Here is a 17,434-nt window from a genome sequence, read left to right as displayed (position 1 = left end):
GGAGGGAGGGAGGGAGGGAGGGAGGGAGGGAGGGAAAGAAGGCAGGCAGGCAGGCAGGCAGGCAAGTAGCAAGCTGAACACAATGGAGGCAGAGGAATCAGAGTCCAACTAGTCTAACGAAGACTGGCCACCACTTCAGAGCATACCCATTCCATTCATCACTTTACCAGGGCATAGGACCAGGGATGGAGCCTAATTCACCCATGGTACTCAACCCATAGGCTGCAATCTAGAGGGGAGAACCATCAGGGTCCAAAGAGGAGACAGTTAGATGATCAATGGGCAGAGGTCTCCAAGCATAGGAAAGAAGTCATGGGACAATTGTGAAAACATACAACAGGAAGACAGGAGAGGAAGAGAGGATGCAAAAGCTAGGCAAAGCTCCAAGCCTAGAAGAAAATAGCTCCTAAGTGAGGGACAGAAGGAAATGGATCACAATTGCCTTCTGCTACAAAACAACCCAAGTAATATTTCAAAGACATTTTGTAAACAAGGGAAAACAATGACATTGTAAGCTAGTGTTGGGGGCTCATGCCTGTAATACTAGCTACTCAGGAAGCTGAGATCTGAAAATTATGATTCAAAGCTAGCCCAGGCAGGAAAGTCTCTGAGACACTTATTTCCAATTAACCACCCAAAAGCCAGAAGTAGAGCTGAGCAAGAAAGCTCAGAGACAGGGTCAAGGCCCTGAGTTCAAGCTCTAGGTCTAGCACACATATATGCGTGCGCGTGTGCGTGTGCATGCGCGCACACAAATACACACACACACACACACACAATATTCTCTAGGAAGAAAAAAGAACAGAATCTGCTGCTTGAAAGCATACATTGTTCCAGGAAAATTAGATGCAGAACATGCTCCACTGTGACATATTTGAGTTATGCTATTAAAGTTCAAGAATTTAAAAACATCTTCAGGCAGGAAAAGAAAATCACTTACAAGGGGTAAAAATCAGGCTGGCCTCCAACAAGTTGTTCAGATATTCAGGCCACAGACTGGACTCATCCAACATGGATGGAGAAGTCTGGAGGTTGGGAGTCTGGAAGTTTAAAACTCTTGTCTATTTTGACCTCCTAACTTCTATCAGATTCCAGTGGGGAGACTGACCCTGTACCCAGGGAGCTTCTAGTCCAGTAGGAAATCACAGTCCCTGCCTTCTAGGACTAAGTTCTTGTTCCTTACCAAGGCTTTTCATGTATGTATGTATATATGTGTGCATGTATGTATGTGAGCCTAGACAGTGTTTCTGAGCTTTTCACTCAAGGCTGGTGCTCTACTTTCAGCTTCTTGGTGGTTAATTGGAGTTAAGAGTCTCACTGGACTTCCTGCTCAGGCTGGCTTTGAAGCTCAATCCTCAGATCTCAGACTCCTGAATAGCTAGGATTACTGGTATAAGTTTCCAGCACTTGGCAGCATTTTACTTCTTTCCCATTTCCTTCACACATCTATCTTAACCATCACCAACCCCTATCATGCCTCCTGCTTCCTGCTGAACTCCTGTCTCTCCATTTCCTACTCTTCATCCTCCCTGCCAGCTCTGCTCCAGACTGTCTCAGGTTTCCAGACATCCAGTTCCAGGCCTCTGACTCCCTCTTCCAAAACATTCATTTAATCCCTGGAGTCCTGGACACCTCTAGTAGCCTAGTCTGGAGTTGGTACTTGGCTTGGAGCCTGATGAAGATACACATTAGACACAGGACATCACTGCTGTCCAATGAAATGCTGCCAAGTGGTCCTGTCAATACCCTTGGCATGGTGGAAAGGGGCAGAGCAGCCCAATAAACAGCACAGCGATTGAGCTGGGCACCAGTGGCTCACACTGTGATCCTGGTTACTCAGGAGGTTGAGATCTGAGGATCGTGGATCAAAGCTAGCCCCAGCAAGAAAGTCCCTGAGACTCATCTCCATTTAACCAGGGGAAAAAAGCCAGAAGCAGAGGTATAGCTTAAGGGTAAAGTGCCAGCCCTGAGTGAAAAAGTCAAGTGAGGGTATGAGAAGCCAAGCAAAAGCGTGAGACCCTGAGTTTTCCAGCCTAAATACACGCGTGCGCACGTGCATGCTTGCGCACGCGCGCGCGCGCACACACACACACACACACACACACACGAGCACACATACGAGCACAGCACAAGGTTTGAAAGGGATTGAAAAGATACCCTACCTCCTCTACCACCTTTGTCTGCTCACACCTTCAAACCGAAATTCTTTCTTGCTTCCTGTCCAGCCCAGTCTTCCCAATCTGTCTCCTAGGTCTCCCTACAGCTCACCAGCTGTCCCTGGATAATGTTCCTCAGACTCCTTTCCTCTTCATGGTAATTTCCTTCTGGAACCTTCCTTCTTCTGTCTCACGTGTGAGGGACAAAAGGGTGATGTTTCTAGCCTTATGTAAAGGGATTCATTGTCCCAGATTTGTTCCTGTGCTGGTAGTTTCCTCCCACCCCTGCTTAGTCCCTGTTCTTCTTCATTCCCGATGGGTCGCCCAGGCCTCACATCTGCAACAGCCTTACTTGTAGGCTAACTCCCCCTTCTAATGAAACCTTTAAAGCATCCATGACTCCTTGTTATTCTTGATCTTCCACCATATGAAACCTCTAAAACAGATGAATTCTTCTTTTAAAACATCCCTCTCACAATCCTGTCTTCCATTTTGCTGCCTCACTACGCTGACATGTAGAGCCTCCAAACTGATCTTCCTGTCTCCCCACCCCCATCTCTCCTTCCTTCCCCCATCCATTCACCTTCCTACAATTCTCCCTTTTCACTCTCACTTGAAAACCTCCACATCCATGGGCTGGGAAGGTGGCTCAGTGGTAGAGCGCTTGCCTTGCAAGCCTCAGGCCCTGGGTTCGATTCTTCAGCACCACATAAGCAAAAAGAAAAAAAGCCAGAAGTGGCACTGTGGCTCAAGTGGTAGAGCGCTAGCCTTGAGCTGAAGAGCTGAGAGACAGCGTCCAGGCCTAGAGTTCAGGCCCCACGACCGGACCCAAAAGAAAAGAAAAGAAAAGAAAAGAAAACCTCCACATCCCTTCCTCCACTGGCAGGCCAAAGTCAGATCCTTGTTCTGCCACTGTGAGTCCCCAAACTCTCCTTTCCAGACTCTTCTCCCACCCTCTGCATGAGGACTCTCAGTTCCAGCTGGACTGGCCCATTCTCAACCACTCCTGACTTCCCCTCCATGTCTTAAAACTGTCTTTCTCTTTGCTTGTCCAGCTCTGCCATCTTTTCAGGTGAAAACCTCCCTCTCCCTCACCTGTTAGGCCTCTCCAATTCTCCCATACTATATGAACGCAGACTTCTCACCTGGTTATGTTTGCAGGAGTAACACAACAGCCTGAGTTACCTTTCCCACAATTCTGCCATTTGAACTAAATGGCAAGCCGTTCCAGGGCAAAAGGACTGGGTCATCCTGGGACCTGCAGTGCTAAGGGCTCTGTAAGTGCCTGATGCTTCCCTCGTATCATGAAATTCTTACTTTCCCAGTAGTCGTGTTCCTTATAAAGATCCGACCCTATTCTGTCATGATGTCATAGGCCATATCACCAATGCTAAAAACACCTTGTTCTGTTGGCTTTCTACATATACCCGCACTGACTTCCAGAAGGATGGAGAGGACTGTGCTCCGTATGATCTTTGTATTGGTTCACCAAGATCCCAGGACTTCATTATACAAACAATACTGGTGTCTGCCTTTTCATTGCTTATGTGGAACTAAGCATTGTCCATTCCCTAGATTGGAAAATCTCACTAGATTTCCCAGAGCAGGAAAGGCAATGCTACCACTTAAGCAAAGTCACTAACACGTATGTTCTTGAGCCATGGTTCTGCAACAATTAGTATGTAACCTAAAGCAATTACACATGACCTGTAAGCCCTTGGTAATTACCCTATGAACTTACCAATCATTCATAGCAATTAGCTGGAAGCTAATTTGCACTCTAAAGTTCCCACTGAGAAGGCAGAGTTAACTCCAGTCCCTACTGCTGCCAGGGATGCTATCTCCCAGGTAATTACCCTGATGGAGGTTTACTGCCTAATTACATGTGATGGCTTTTTCTACTACTTTAGGCCTGAGGAATGAGGTGAATTTATCCTATCCTTATGCCAAAGCACATGACTGTATCATTTGATGGTCAAATACGATAGAAATTATTTAAGAAACTCTTGATTTATATTCCAATTAGTATGGTATTGTTATATTTACATAATGAGAAAAATAACACCTTAATTGAATTCCTAGCTTCTGATTATATAGTCCTTTCGTGCCTCTCTGAGCACTTCTATAAGTCAAATGTCATCTAGCTTCAAGATAATCCTGTGGGATCAACAGGGGGCAGTCATCCTCATCAAACTGAATAGGTTTGGTAACATGCAGGAGGGAGCAAAGCTAGCCAGGCTTCCTATCCAAGAGAAGACATGCAGCCTCCAGTCCTCCCTCCCCCACAGGACCCCACCAACAACAGGGTCACATCAATACTCACAGCACCACAAGGCTGCTGAGGTTCTGGAAGGCGTAGTCTGGGATGTGGTGGAGGTGGTTGAGGGCTAGGGTCATGGCCTGTAGGGCAGGCAGGTTGTTGAGGGCCTTGACAGGGATCTCTGTGAGCGCATTGTCATCCAGCCAGAGGTGGCGGAGGGAGGTCAGCCCCTCGAAGCTCCTCTCCGGGACCAGGGAGATGAGGTTGGCATCTAGACGCCTGGTGGAAGAGAAGAGAAGGGTCAATCCAGGCACGGGTAGATCAAGCTCAGAGTGGGCAGGGCCAGCCAGCCCCCTAATGAAGCCTGTGAACTGCCAGAGACTAAAGTTGTGACTTGAGTCCCATGTATTACTCACCCTACCCTTCAAATTCACACATCTGGTCTCCATTCCAACCCATAATTCTAGACCCCCTTATGCCACACATTCCTGTTTATGACCCCAGCTTTTCCTCTCAGACTCAAGATTGGCCCCTCATGCCAGGTGCTGGTGGCTCATGCCTGCCTATAATCCTCATGATTCAGGAAGCTGAGATCTGAGGATCAAGGTTCAAAACCAGCCCTGGCAGAAAAGGTCATCATACTCTTATCTTCAATGAATCAGCAAAAAGGCAGAAGTAGAGGAGTAGCTCAAGTGGTAGAATACCAGCTTGGATTGAAAAAGATAAAAGACAGTGCCCCAGGCCCTGAGTTCAGCCCCAGTACGTGCACATACACATGTGTGCACACCCACACTCACACAGATTAGACCCATGGCTCCTTTGAGGATAAGCAGTACTCCTCATCCCACCAAGCTTCCAAATCTCTTCTAGAGCTCCTCTGTTCCATGTGTGACACTGTCTTTCCCACTCCTGTCCACTCCAAGGCCATGTAAACAGACTTGTCTCCAGTATTAACATAGGAAAATATCCTTGTGATCCTAATAAAGATGTAGGCCACTCTGTCACACACTGCTAGCACCTCCCATTTCTTGTCCTCGCGAGGACCAGTAGTTTTGTGGAGATCCTACTCAATTCCTGGAGTGAATTCCTGGCTGAATCAATGACCTATGGGAGGTGCCAGCATGCCACAGATGAAACTCTTGATCACTGCCTGTCAGAACAGGTGAACAGATGGTATGACTGTGTCTATGCACAGAGATTCCAGGCTGACACAATAACTTCTGACTGAGCGCTACAAGATGCTGGTAGCCTAGCAAAACAAGGAGATTGCCACCTTAACTTTTTAACTGTGTGCCCAAGTCATGTGATATTCTATCAATACACAATGTCTCTGTCTGGGACTTAGACTGAACCCTATTCACCCTGTGGGGCAGGCACTGAGGGCAGAGACAGGCTTATGTGTGAGAAAACTGGTAAACGGAGAAGATAGGATGAGCACACTAAAGGAGCTATGTCATCACACTGGGCATGCACATGGATTTTGGTGTCAGAGAAGCTGGCTTTGAATCCCAGCTCTTTGGTTCACTAGCTGTGTGACCTTGGCAGCGTGATCTCTGTTAAATGAGAGAGCCACTCGGGATGCTGCTCAGAGGCCACCTACTTGTACCTGGCCCTGTGCCCAGCATATGACAACTGCTGCTCAGCAAATGGAAACAGTGATTATTATTGGTATCATGGTTGTCACTTAGAACTGCTTGCAGCCCAAGGCTTCCAGCATTCCCCACAGGGAGTCAGACATCGTGGCTCTGTAAATTTACCCATCAGTTTGGCAGTTACAAATGTCAATGCCCAGACCTGTTAGACCAGCCAGGCCCCTGCCCCTCCCTGACCCCCACCTCTAGTGGGTTGCTAGGACTTATCCGTCTGACCTCATAAAGATATCTACATCTGCCCACTTCCTCCATGCACACCAGCACTTAGGTTTTTCTATCTCAACAACAGCATTTGTGATACCCCATTTCCTCCTCCTCCTTGTTCAAATCCTGCCTTCATTGAAGAAGGCTATCTCAAAGGGACCTTCTGCCTGGTGCTAAACAGAATTCTGAGGTGTGTCTATGGCCCTAGGGAAAGCTGAGACCTTGATGCTGTGTCCCCAAGATAGCCTCCCCAGGCCAGGAGAAGTCTGGGTATGTTCTTGTAGAGACAGGATAGCCTCTCCCACCTTCCTTGCTGTTCTTGCTCAGGCTGTCAGTTTGGGACTTCGGAACAGGGGATTCAAAGGGCTCTCATTCAGACATTTATTCAAAATCACTGCCCGAGGGTCATCCCTCAACTAGGCCCTGAGCTAGATGCTTGGAATCCAGCACTGAACACAGCATCTGCTGTGACACATTGTCTTTCATATAACCAGGGTGAGGTTGAGTCCCCATCTTCTGATCATTGATGATCCAGTCTAAGAGCAAGGTCTCCTAGGACCCACTGAGCACTAGACCACAAGAGAAATGACCTTCCACCCCCTCATTCCATCTTGTTCTCTTACCCAGCTATCTGTGGTCAGTATCTGGAAGACTCAGTGCTTTAAGACATGAATGTGCATATGAAGCAGTGAAATCACCTATGGGTCATGGCTAACATGGTGTCACACTTAGGAATCTGAGCCAGGAAGATTAGGAGTTCAGGGCTAGTCTGGTCTACGTAGCATGATTCCTCTCTCAAAACAACAACATCATCATCCAAAATCAGGTTCTACTTTAGTAAGTCTGGGGTAGGAGGGACCTAAGATTCTGCATTGCTAACAAGGTCCAGGTGGTGCTGACGCCAGTGGTTTCCTGGACCATGTATTGTGGAGCAAGCAAAGAAGGGAAGGGCTGTGACGTTCCCTGCTGGAATGAAATGGGAGTGTGGGGTCAGCATGATGAAGCCAGGAGACTTAACCCTAGGCCTCCTCAATGGGTGGCCAGGCAGGTGTGCAAGTGCCAGAGACTGCTGAGGTGTGGGGTGAGGTATTCCAGATTGGTGTAGAAATCGGTGGCCTTGTGGAGTATGCCAGCCTCGTGGCAGGATGGGCAGGGGTGTATACTTTGGAGCTGGGTTGTCGGGGTTGGAATCCCTGCTCTGCTGCCTCCCTGATATTTGACCTCTTTATACTTCTTTTTTTTCCTTATTTGCCCACTGTCAACCTCTCTGCTTGTGAAAAAAAATGACTTGACCTAAGGCACCCTCTTAGAGCATGGTAAGTTTGCATTCTCTAAACAGCGCTTCTAACTGTGTAAGCGACTGAGGTTGAAGCAGGGCTTCAGGATAAGGACTGCTCCCTAGGGCGGGGCCCCATGGAGGTCACAGACCAGCCCAAAGCTGGGGTCATAGCTTCTGAGATTCTGGGAACCCCATCAGTGAAGGGAATGAGGCTATTTATTGACATGCATTTGTGTTTGTGGTGAGCAGGGTATCCTAGCCTTCCACTCAGGCCAGCTGAATATGGGGTGGGCTGGGTAATATTCGTGGATCTAGTGTTAATGAATATAGTGAATAAGAATACACGCATTTAAGCCAGGCACACATCTGTAATCCTAGCTACTCAGGAGGCTGGGATCTGAGGATCATGGTTCAAAGCCAGCCCAGGCAGTAAAGTTCATGAGACTCTTATCTCTACTTAACCAACAGAACACTGGAAAGTGGCACTGTGGCTCAAGTGGTAGAGCACTAGCTTTGAGCTGAAGAGCTGAGGGACAGAGCCCAGGTCCAGAGTTCAAGCCCCATGACCGACCAAAAAAAAAATACATACATTTAAGAAATCAAATTCAAATTATTTGAATTTTATATAACAAATAACCTTTAGCATAAACATGTCCCGTGCAATGGGACAATGCCTAGTGAAGTCTGAATTTCAGATGAATTAAAAATAACTTCTTAGTAGAAGTGGGTCCCATGCAAGATATATATCTTTTATTTTACATTAATATTATATCTGCTCCAGGTGGGGATCCTTTAAGCATCACCAAGCCTGGCCCCAGATTTCCTCCTTCAGCCTGTGGCATGGTTAACCTGGGCCATTCTCTTTTTCCTCCTCTCCTAATAAAGAACCTGTCCAGAGGGATCTGGGGACCCCAGAGAGAAATGGAGCGCCTGACATTAGTAGGTCCTGGTGGCTTTGGCTATGAGACCCCTTAGAGGTGATGCTCTAAAAGCCCAGACAGGAGGCAACTTGAGGAGGAAGGAAGAAAGAGTCCTTTTGGCCACCCTCTCCTTTTGTTAGTCATGGGGCTTGAACTCAGGGCCTGAGCACTGTTCCTGAGCTTTTTCCACTCAAGGCTAGTGCTCTATCTCTTTGAGCCACAGCTCCACTTCCAGTTTTCTGGTGGTTGATCAGAGATAAGAGTCTCATAGACTTTCTTGCTTGGGCTGTCTTTGACCCTTGAATCCTCAGATCTCAGCCTCCTGAGTAGCTAGGATTACAGGCGTGTGCCACTTGTGCCCCCTTTTCCCTTGTTACTGAGTATGCTCCCCCCTCCCCGGGGTCCTCTGGCACTTGGGAACTCCTCTGGTCAACATCCTGGCTGCAGAGAAATCCCTCCTACTCTTGGCTTACCCAGATTTCCAAAGGAACCCTCTCAGCCCCTTTGAGCCAAAGTTGAGGCTACCCTGACGTCCTCAGTCCTCTGTGGTGATAGGCCCTCACTCCCCCACAATCTGGGGATACAGAGGGGCTGAAGGATCCTCTGATCAGTAGAATCCACCACTTGAGACATAGATCTTTCTGAGCATCTCCCCATCGGCAGGTGAGAGAGCCAATTCTGACTCTGGTTTGGCAGGAGGAAGAGAGCAATTATACCAATTAAGCTCTGGAATAAAATCAACAGCTCGTCTCTTTCTCCCACGTGGGCCTGAGCCCCTCGAGTGCTTTCTGATTATAATCCTTACCTGTGGTAATGGGGCAGCTTAGCAGGGCCCTACAGGCCAGTTCAGGCTTGCCTGGGCTCTGGGGAAAGCGCTTAACCTCTCCAGGGCCAAATTGGCTCCTCACACTCCCTCCACCAAGGGCTGAAGCTGAGGCAGAAAGGAACAGACTGAGGGTGTCTAGTCATAGCACACTTTAGGGAGTGGGGGTGATGGGGGGTCCCACTTGACTAAGATCAGATTTGGACCTTCCAGGGAGTAAATTATAGCAGCAGAGCTTTAGATTAGACAGCAGGATGCTAGTAACAGTGACCCCAAAAGGCTACATGTAAACTCAGAACCATCCAGTGAGCCTGAGGGAGCCTGCCAGCCTCCCTCATCTTATATGAGGAGCCTGAGACATCAAGAGAATGCCTAAAGAGCCAGGTACTAATGACTCTGCCCCTAATCCTACCTACTCAGGAAGATGAGGTCTGAGGATCCCAGTTTGAAGCCAGTCTGGGTAGAAAAAGTCCATGAGCTTCTTATCTCCAATTAACTAGCAAATAACTAGAAATTGAGGTGTGGTTTAAGCAGTAGAGTACCAGCCTTAAATAAAAAAGCTATGGGAAAGCTGAGTGCCAGTGCTCATACCTGTAATCCTACCTTCTCAGGAGGCTGAAACCTGAGGATTGTGAGGACAGTGTGAGGCCCTGAGTTCAAGCCCCAGTATACACATACACAAACACATGCACACACACACATGTTTGTGCACTTGCACGTACACACACACACACACACACACACACACACACACAAAGAATACCCAAAGATACTGGAAGTCAAAATCAGAGCATGACCAACCTGGCTTCTACAAAGGGATGTGGGGACATAGAGATAGATCTTGGCTATTGAAAATGTATTTCTAATTAGAAACCAGGAACACTTACAGCTCACAGAAGACTAGATTGATCTCACAGACATTTCTAGAATCTTTCTCTAATCTATCCCTATCCAACTAGTCTTAGTCAAATATAAGACCAAAGGGACGGATTTAGAACTCCTAATGGACCAACAGCTAATTGTACTTGCTTTCCAAGCCCAAGCTGATGGTGAATCTAAGGTCCACCATGCCCTAGGGACACCAGGAAGAAAGCAGAGTAAAAAAAGGCTCAAGTCAGCCATGACTTAGGTCCTCACCCCAGCTCTGGGCCACTTGATGCAAGAAGACATAGAAATTGTAGGACAGGGGCCTCTCTCAAGATGAGAGAGGCTGGAAACTAGAATTCATGAGAAAGGCTGTCTCAAAGGGGTCTACACAGGGCTGGGCACATGCAAGAAAGAGCTTTGCTTCCTACCCAACTGGAGCAGGTGGGCCCCTGGAGTCTCCATGGCCTGGTCCTGCCTCGTAAGAAAGGATCTCCAGCCAACACTCATCCCATTAGATTATGCTGAGAAGGGGGTGGGGGAGGAGTTTCCCCACTTCAGATTCTGAAAGCTTAGAGAGGGAGGCTGGAGCTAGCCAGCTGTTGACCAGTGTCCAAACTCTGAGACTGGGAAAACTCCTCTGGCCTAAGCAAATCTCAGCCTGGCCCCGCCCCCTGTAGCTGTCAATCACTCCTGAGTAGAACTGTACATCATTTGCTGGACCCAACACAAAATGTGAATGCAAAAATCATTTAGAATTTCAAGATGGCAGTAACAGGCCTAACCCAAGCACAAGCTGGGGTCGCACGGGCATTGTGTCCATGAAGCCAGCCCTACTCTCCAGCCCAAACTCCTCAACTGCTGTGGGCCCAGCTTCCCATTCTTCTCATGTTCTAGTTGGGACTGGGAGAGAAAGGAAGAAGCTGGAACCTGCCAGGGAAGGCAAGGGTTCCAGCAGGGAGCAGGCTGGCACCTGCAGAGCAGAGGAGGAGGAGCCCCGGCCTCCCCAGCCCTCTGACTCCCCCCTACCCCGCAGCCACTGCACCAAGAACACAGGGCTCCAATGGGAGGTACGCTCCCCACTCACAGCATGACCTAGCCCTACTTGGCAGGTGTGCTTGTCCACTTGGGACCAAGCAAACTACCCATAGATGCCACCAGTTAGGCCTAGCGACTCATGTGTCTTTCTTTTGCAAATACCAGTGCTGCTCCAAGGCCCATTGTGGGTTCCTTGTGGTGTCTATACAACCTCTACTACCCTCAGGGGTCCCCCACTGACTGTCAAGTTGCTTGAAATGTCCCTCATTACAGGCAGAATCAATCCACAGATTACCTCCAGCAATCCTACCATTATACCAACACTGTGGTCACTTCTAATGCCAGCACTCCCACGCACAGGTGGCTGCAAGCACTTTAAACATGGCTGGGGTTATGGAGGAACTTTTTGTTGTTTTTTGGGGTTTTTTTTCTTTAAAGAATTTTATGGTATTTTAATTGACACATGCAGCTCGTGGCTGTCAAATTGGACAGCTCTGAGGAATTAGCTCATGTCTGTGTGAGACATTCTGATACAGAGACCTGGGAGCTGAACTAATAAATAAGCAGTAGGGGTACCAGGGCGGGAGGTTGGGGACAGGGAGAGGGTGCACACTGAGAACTAAGGGAACAAGGTCAAGGGGGTGGAAAGCTGGATGGGCTTCCCAAAAGAGGTGATCATACAACATTTGAACTGAGGCTTGAGGAATAAATGTGGGCTCTGGGCCAGAGACATGGGAAGCTAAGAATGAATTCAGTCAAGGTGGAGAAACAAAAGGGCAAACTTTGGACGCGTGTGTACGTGTGTACGTGTGTGTGTGTGTGTGTGTGTTACTGGGGCTTGAACTCAGGGCCTGGGTACCATCCCTGAGCTATTTTGCTTAAGGCCGGCACTCTACCACTTGAGCCACAGTTTCATGCCCAGCTTTTTGCTGGTTAATTAGAGACAAGAGTCTCATGGACTTTGTTGCCTGGACTTGTTTCCAACTGAAATCCTCATATCTCAGCCTCCTGAGTAGCTTAGATTACAGGAGTAGGCTACAGGTGCCCAGCCAACTTTGGACTTTTAAATGACTTTACCCAAGTGTTCACTTGACTTGATTTTTCTCTTCAACTTGCATGAAGAACCCAGATTACAAAGAGCATCTGAATTTTCTCTGAAACTAGGCCACAGTAGACATTCTGAGTTTTCTTTTTTGCAGTGCTGGGGATTGAACCAGTGCATGCTTGGAAACTGCTCTACTACTAGTGAGAGAAAGTTTCTGGCAGAGAGAAGAGTAGGTACAGAGGTCCTGAATGAAGTCCACCATGAGAGAGAAAAACTAGCCAACTGTATGTGCTGAGAGCAGAGGGTATGGGTGAGGCAGAGACGAGGCCTCTGGTAAAAAGGAAAAGATAGTTGGGAAGAATTAGTAGTGAGAGAAGAGTCTGAGGCTGAGAAAGAGCTCTGGAAAAGGTGGGGGAAGAGGCTGGTGAGGTGCTGACACATCTGACAGAATTCTGTGATTGCAGCAATCACTATTTCTGCTCCCTGGACTCAGTTTCCACCTATACAGGAAAGGATTAGCATAGAGGTCCTGTGGCTCTGTCTTACTAAGAAGCTAAACCTTCTTAGGCAAATTCTGTGCTGTGCCCATGTATTCCCAAGACGGGGCAAGATGAACAGACCATGGGACAAGCATACAATGTCATGCCACAGCCCCAGCAACCAGTGCCACCTCATGCATCTCAAGGTGACTAGCGTCCCGCCATTTTGAAGAATCCTTTTCTTTGGGGGCGGGGGGGATATAGAATTGGTCTGCTATTGTTTAAAAAATCTGGCAAATAGTATTTGATAATCTTTAATGGAGAATAGCTTTTTGGAGGAGAGTAGCTTCTGAAAATGAGACACAGACATGGAATTCAGGGAGCCCTGAGTCAGAGATCGGAGGAGCTGGGAAGGAAGGTCATCAAGGTAGAGGAAAGCAATGGCCAACTTTGGACCTTTGAATTCCTCCTCCTCCTCTTCTTCCTCCTCTTCCTCTTCCTCTCCTCTTCCTCCTTCTCCTCCTCCTCCTTCTCCTCTTCCTTTTTCTCTTCCTCCTCATTTTTTTTCTGGCATTAAGGATTGAACCAAGGGCCTCACACACATTAGGCAAGTATGTTACCAGTGGCCTACATACCCCCAGACTCAAGTCTGTGTTCTGTATTGATCAAGTTATGGGCACTGGGCAGGGAATGTACCTTAGTGGTACAGAGCTTGCCTAGCATGTGTGAATCCCGGGTTCCATCTCTAGCAATTGATAAAAACAGGAACTTCAAGCCTCTTTCAGATAATGGCTGGCTAAGAAGAGCCCACTATTGTAGAAGTGAGAGCTGAAAGGTACCTCCACTCAACCAGGGAACCCTAAGGGACTAATTGGAGAGTTGAAAGATGGGAAAACGGGTTCCTTGAGCAAGACTAGTGGTCCCTTCATCCTGTCCCTTCACTGGCTGTGTCCTGGGAAAGCTTGGGTTCCAAGAGCCATTTCCCCCACCAGCACCAGCACCAGCAGTTGGGCCCCATCCCATGGGCTACAGCCATGGTACTCTGCATATGGAGACTATCACCTGGCTGTCAGAAAAACCTGCCCAGCCTGCAGAGCCCTCAAACTAAACCTCTTGGGAATCAGAGCCTGTGCACTCTTGAGGATGGGTTCTCAGGAGTGAAGGAGTCATGGAGATCAGAGGGGAGGCCAGCTGAGCCATCAGGAGCTTGAAACTTCAAAGGGCCTTGTTGCAAGGTTGGGGGAAGGTAGAAAGAGCATTGAATTAACCATCACATTCCTGTTCATGACTTTGGAGACAAGGAGAGCTTAGGGTTAGAACATCCTTTTTCCTCCCTCTCCTTCTAAAAACCAGGGTCTTAGTTTGCTGGAGGAAAGGGATTTCATCAGCTCTGATTTATGCCACCTAATAAGATCCTTCCCTTTTACTGTCAGCCTTCCGATAGATCAAAAGTGGGATATTAAAATGAAGGCAATTCCAACTTGTTCTTCAGGCCATGCTAATACCCAAGCCACCCTTCCCCTCCATCTGTCAGGAGAATTGATGGGTGCTGGAGCCCCAGGAGGCAAGAAAGCTGCTTCCTTTGTATACATCAAAGACGATACCTGAACGTTCCTGCAAGCCATTCCTTGTGTTCTATTCAGCAGCAATATATAAAAATAATTACGCACCTTCCAAGAGGGAGGCAGGCAGGAGACTGTGTAGCCTTTATGAGCTTCCCCCTGAAGACATGGACCTAGAGATCTGGGCAGAAGGCCAGCTTTGTGGGTGACAATCCGGGAATCTGGGGGTGGGGAATACAAAAAGCTATCTCATCTCTCTCTCCCAATCCTCCAGCCCTTGGATTCCAGACATCGAGCTGGTTTTGGGGACCTGCCTGGCTGGCTGAGATGTGTTGAGATCTGGGTCCTGTGGTTGCTTGGGCCTGGATGTCTGCCCTTGGCAAAGGCAGCTGAGTTTGGTAAAGAGAAGATGAGGGTTTTCCTGACTTGCTTCTCCAGACAGGACACAGTGATGTCGGAGTTGAAGGTGACGGACTATAAGAGACACCCCAATGTTTAAAAGACACTAATAGCAGACCCTGAAATAAACATCAGGAAAAACTAAGGCATGTATCAACGCTTGTAAATATACTATGAGAGAAGGCAAAGATGAGAGCAGAAAAGCTCATATTCGTTTTGTCTTTCCTGTTCCAGGATCCCAGTCCTTCCCATAATTGATTTTCTACTTTCTCAACCTCAAGAGCTCCCAGGATCCCTGTGGAGAACTGTGAGAACTGAAGAAGTCACACCTGCATGCTATCAATCCCCTGTCCATCCATGCATCCATTCACTCACCTACATATCATCTGACCATCCATCCACCACCTTATCCATCCATCTACCCATTCATCCATCTAACCATCCACCCACCATTCCCATCCACCCACCCACCTACCCACTCATCTGTCTATCCATCCTCTACTCATCCATCCATCCACACATCCACCCAACAACCTATCCACTCATCCATCTACCATCCATCCATCCATCCATCCATCTAACCATCCATCTGTCCATTTTTCCATCTATCTAACCATCCATACAAACTAGAGATTCCTTTCCATGTTGTGACTTTGCTTTGCTTAGAATCATCTGTGAGTTTCAGTCAACTGCAAACTCTTTCGTTTGGCCTTGAGATCCCTTATCTGAGATGACACTCTCATCAGCCTCACTAAGCAGAAATTCCTCCCAATTTTCCATTTCAGCTGCAGAAGTGCCTCCCTTTGCCTCTCCTTATCCCTGCATCTTTGTATAGACTAAGATCTCAGTTTGAATTGTTTCTCCTCATTTCACAGCTCTTCTTAAAACATCTCTGTTTCTAGAGCCTTCTGATCCAATACATCTGGTGCTGCTCCCTCCAGTTCTCAGTCTGTGCTATCACTGTAACACATGGGGACACAAGCCACAGTCCCTCTCCTCCATCCCAGGGAGGAAACAAATCAACCACATTCAAGTTATCTCCAGTTAAAATGGAATTTCAGAAAGGCCAAGTGCTAGTGGCTTACTCCTGCAGTCCTAGCTTCTCAGGAGGCTGAGAATTAAGGATGGCTATTTGAAGCCAAACTATGCAGGAAAGTCTATGAGAGTCTTATATCCAATTAACCAGCAAAAAGCCAAAGCTGAAGGTAGAGGTATGGCTCAAGTGATAGATGACCAGCTTTGAGTGAAAAAGCTAAAGCATAGTACCCTTGCCTTGAGTTCAAGCCCCAATACAGACACAAAAAAATAAAAAAGGACCAGGCATGATGGTTCATACCTATAATTCTGGTTCAAAACTATCCAACACAGGAAATTCTTTGAGACTCAAGCTCAATCAATGGCAAAAAGCTAGAAGTAGAGCAGTGGCTCAAGTGGTAAGAGTGTCAGTCTTGACCAAAACAAGCCCAGGGACAGCACCCAGGCCCTAAGTTAGAGCCCCAGGACTAGCATCAAAGAATACATAAAAAGGAAAGGGGAGTTAATCGCATTTTCACTTAAATTCCGTGGAGATAAAGGGAAACAAGTAAAACTAACATGTGGACCAAAAGCAGCGTGAACCCAGAATCTGAGCTTCCTGCCAACTTTGAGGTGAGAGGAACTCAGGAAAGTGCTGGGGACTAGAGTAGCTCAGTCAAACAGACCGTGATGAGAGAGTCCTACTGCCCTACTCCCCTCCATCCACACTGAATCAGAACACTGGACAGCCACCTCTGTGCAAATGTGCTTTTAAAACTAGTCAATGCACCACTTATGCCACTACCCCAACCCAAGCCTCACAATAAACAGTGTGATGGGGGAAAGGGGGGGCAGGAGGAGGCACCTTTCTCCTAGGAATGAGCTTCTTTACAGCCAGGGCTCTTCTGAGGCAGATAGTGGCCTCTATTGTGACAGCTTGAAATAAAGGAGCAATTCTTTTTTTTTTTGATCCAGTCATAGGGCCTGAACTCTGGGCCTGGGCGCTGTCCCTCAGCTCCTCAGCTCAAGGCTAGCGCTTATTACTTGAGCCACAGCGCCGCTTCCGGCTTTTTTCTTTTTGCTTATGTGGTGCTGAGGAATTGAACCCAGGGCCTCGGGCATGCAAGGCAAGAGCTCTACCACTGAGCCACCTTTCCAGCCCCATAGGAGCAATAATAATTCTTCTTCCCCTCCTCCTCTTCCTCCTTCTCCTCCTCCTCCTTTTCTGTTTTGAAAGAGTCTCACTATGTAGTACAAGCTAGCTTTGAAGTCACAATTCTCCCACCTCAGCCTCCTGAGTTCCTGGGATTACAGGCATGTACCACCATGCCTAGCAAAGCAATGGTTCTCTACCTTGGTTCCATAATAGCATCACCCAAAAAGCTTTTCAAATGGTGGCACCTGGAACACCTCTAGAAATTTTGAATTGGGTGGCTCAGAACATAAGCCTAAGCTGAGTATCACTTAAAATTTCCTGTGCTGATTGTGTGTTCAACCCAGGTAGCCAACCCCGGTATACACTTTCACACAGACATTGGTGCAAAGAATCCGATAACCTACCATTGAGGGAGAGATACAATCCCACAAAGCCACAGCAGATGCATATCTGCTTAGATACTAAGGACCGGCTGGGAATTGCACACATCTGTTCTCTAGATGTCTATCTGAGAAGGTGATTGAACAAGGCCTGGATGGAGAGAGATGAAAACCCTGAGAAATTGACTACCTCCCCAGTGACA

The 17,434-nt window shown here is 47.7% G+C and overlaps 1 protein-coding gene across 2 annotated transcripts in view; it reads right to left on the bottom strand.

Annotated features, from left to right (window-relative positions):
* Lgr6 (leucine-rich repeat containing G protein-coupled receptor 6) overlaps positions 1-17,434 on the bottom strand; it is a 116,037-nt gene that overhangs the window by 43,102 nt on the left and 55,501 nt on the right. Inside the window, exon 5 of one of the 2 annotated variants that reach the window (XM_013017385.1) lies at positions 4,480-4,695. The exons of the other annotated variant lie outside the window; for it this stretch is intronic. Within the exon in view, the coding sequence (XP_012872839.1) occupies positions 4,480-4,695 (216 nt within the window). The remainder of the gene's footprint in view (positions 1-4,479; positions 4,696-17,434) is intronic. 2 annotated transcript variants of the gene reach the window in all.

The sequence above is a fragment of the Dipodomys ordii genome, unplaced genomic scaffold (genome assembly GCF_000151885.1).
Source record: "Dipodomys ordii isolate 6190 unplaced genomic scaffold, Dord_2.0 Scaffold35, whole genome shotgun sequence".
Lineage (NCBI taxonomy): Eukaryota > Metazoa > Chordata > Mammalia > Rodentia > Heteromyidae > Dipodomys > Dipodomys ordii.
Note: the sequence above shows the minus strand (reverse complement) of the source record. Positions and strands in the feature narration are given on the sequence as shown.